Source organism: Bison bison, unplaced genomic scaffold (assembly GCF_000754665.1).
Source record: "Bison bison bison isolate TAMUID 2011002044 unplaced genomic scaffold, Bison_UMD1.0 scf7180017846569, whole genome shotgun sequence".
Lineage (NCBI taxonomy): Eukaryota > Metazoa > Chordata > Mammalia > Artiodactyla > Bovidae > Bison > Bison bison.
The window spans coordinates 526,386-528,883 of record NW_011477142.1 but is presented as its reverse complement, the minus strand read 5'-3'; the positions used below and the strand labels follow the sequence as shown (position 1 = coordinate 528,883).

General features: G+C 51.8%; 1 protein-coding gene across 1 annotated transcript in view; it reads left to right on the top strand.

Moving 5' to 3' along the window:
* CACHD1 (cache domain containing 1) overlaps window positions 1-2,498 on the top strand; it is a 236,150-nt gene that overhangs the window by 529 nt on the left and 233,123 nt on the right. Inside the window, exon 2 of the mRNA XM_010840232.1 lies at window positions 6-370. Coding sequence (XP_010838534.1) covers window positions 6-370 — 365 coding nt within the window. The remainder of the gene's footprint in view (window positions 1-5; window positions 371-2,498) is intronic.

Below are 2,498 nucleotides of genomic sequence, written 5' to 3'. Positions count from 1 at the left end.
CCTAGAAGCTGCTGCAGAAGGGCGAGAAAGTTTTGCGGGGTGCGCCGAGCGGGCCCTGGGCGCACCTCCCGGGGCTACCTCCCCCCTTCCCGGCTCCTGGAGCCCGTCGGCGGGGAGTCGGGGGAGGCGGCATGACCCGAGAGCCGGAGGAAGAGGAGGCTGCAGGGGCGGCCGCCCTGGCCCGCGGGGTCGGGGCTCGCTTGGACGGATCCAGGCGCGGCGGCCGCCCCTCTGGCTGCTCTGCCTGGCCGTGGGCTGGCTGCTGGGGGCCGGGGCCGACGCCGAATTCTCTATCCTGGACGAGGCTCAAGTGCTGGCGAGCCAGATGCGGAGGCTGGCGGCGGAAGAGCTGGGGGTCGTCACTATGCAGGTAAGGGTCCCCCCCACCCCCACCCCTTGTGCCCGGGAGCTTGCCAGGCACATCCCGCCTCCATCCTTTGCTCAGAGCCGGGTCCCATCCCCAGTACAGGTCACTTTAACCGAGCACCGACCTCGCCCGCATGCACAGAGCACCCTTTGCCCCGGACACCTCTGGCCTCTGCGTGGATCCTCTAACTACACACCAACTCCTTCCAAGTTCTTGGGTCCCCTTCTCTTTCTCCTGTGCAGAAGCCCCTGCCCTTTGCACAGGACCCATTTCCCATGCCCCTCCCCGAGCACAGCTCTGTTATCTCGGCGAGGATTCTCAGGTTCCTTCGCGCCTCCTTTCCTAATTTGCACCAATTTCCCCCGCACTTTTTTTTTTTTAAACCCCGCCGCCACCCCTACAAACTCCCCTTTTCCCTCTTTGTGTATCCATCCCAGGGCTGACGGTCCCGCCTGGCTCGGACGGTTTTCCGAGGCTTCCAGTCTGTACCCCCTTGATCAGCTCTTCGGGTCCCCCCGACAGAGGCGCACGAATGGGCGCCCGGAGGGCCGTCACCGCCGCGTGCGCAGCTGCTTCAGGGCCACCTGGGCCCGCTGAGAGCGTCCGGGGAGTGAACTCCGCTCTCCCTCTCCCAGCCCGGGTGCCTTGGGGGAGGGGCCGGCCTCATAGACTCTTGGTAGATCCCCGACTCGTGCTGTGTGGGGGACATTTTTTGTTGCTTTCCGCTGTTGGTTGCGCGCTGTCCGAATGTTTTTGTTTTGTTTTGTGTCTGCCTTTTGGTATGGGGTGGAGGAAAAAGCAAGCATAGGGAATAAGGTTCCCATTTCTCTAAATTGTTTACCAGGTCCGTCCTCCCGGGGAGGGGGTGGTGGTGGTGGTGCTAAAGAAATATTGCCCGAGGCCAGTAAGGAATCGTGAAGATGTTACTAATAACCAACAGTACCAACAGTAGTTAAAAAAAAAAAAAAAAAAAATTGCTAAACAGCAACCACCTGGAGATTCTATCCCGTTATTTTAACCTCTTTGGCCGGAAAGGCCCACTCGATTAGAAGAGGTTGAACTGACATTCCGAATCTGAAATATTTGCTGTAACATTTTTCTGTAAAGTAACCTCCTTCTCTTCCGTATTCGAACAATAATAATGGTGATGCATGTGGTTTACGAAAGAGCGAAGTTTCCAGGAACGTGTTCTCGGAAGAGGTTTCTGATTTCGATTCTACTGTGACCACCCTTCTACCTCCTATCGGGAGAGGTAGAAGTCACTTGGGATTCCGGTTTCTGATTTTTTTTTTTCTTTACCCTCCCGCCCTAACCACCACCAGTCTCCTCCAAGGATGATACAGTTTTCCTAAAGTCAATTCCACCGACCTTTACCTCTGTAGTGAAAGACTATTGGGTGGTTTGTTTTGTTTTAGGAGTGGATGGTTTGCCTGAAAGATAATTGTGTTTATGTGCAGACACCAGCCCTGAAGTGCAGTAGAGTCCGATTTTTCTTCATTTGCATAAGAGTAGGCAAACTTTTAAGATATAACATTGAACTTTTCTATGCAGATCTTTTCGGTTCAGATTGTTATAATTTTTTCCATATGCATGTTCTGATTTTTGATGATTGCTGACAGAGTTCTCAGGAGTCAAGTAACTTTTAGAGGAAATGAACTAAAATGTTAGGGAAAAACTAGGATTTCTTTTTCCACTGATGAATGTTTCAATTCAGAGGACAAACAATTGTGTTTTTGCATAGAGACCCTCTTTTAATAAAGAAATTTAATACATTACAGTTTTGGACAGTGATCTTAAGATTGGCAGCCATTTGTCACCTTCATCCCATCACTAGGGCTGGACAGGGGACCTTCAGGTCTCCCACCACCACCACCATATAAGTGAAGGACTAGCTTTTTCTAAGATGCTGACAGCAGTTTTACTGTTTCTCACCCAATCCTTGACAAAAGGTGAAATCGGATCCCAACACATTGTCTTTCAGGTAGGGATCCAAAACAAATGTAGTTTTAAAAGGCTTCCCTGTTGAAAGGGAGACACTTTAGAAGAAGAAGAAGAAAAAAAAGCTCTGATCAGTGGGGGGTTTGTGCCCAAATGGCCCTTTATCTCCTCCAACTGGCCTCTTTCTAACACC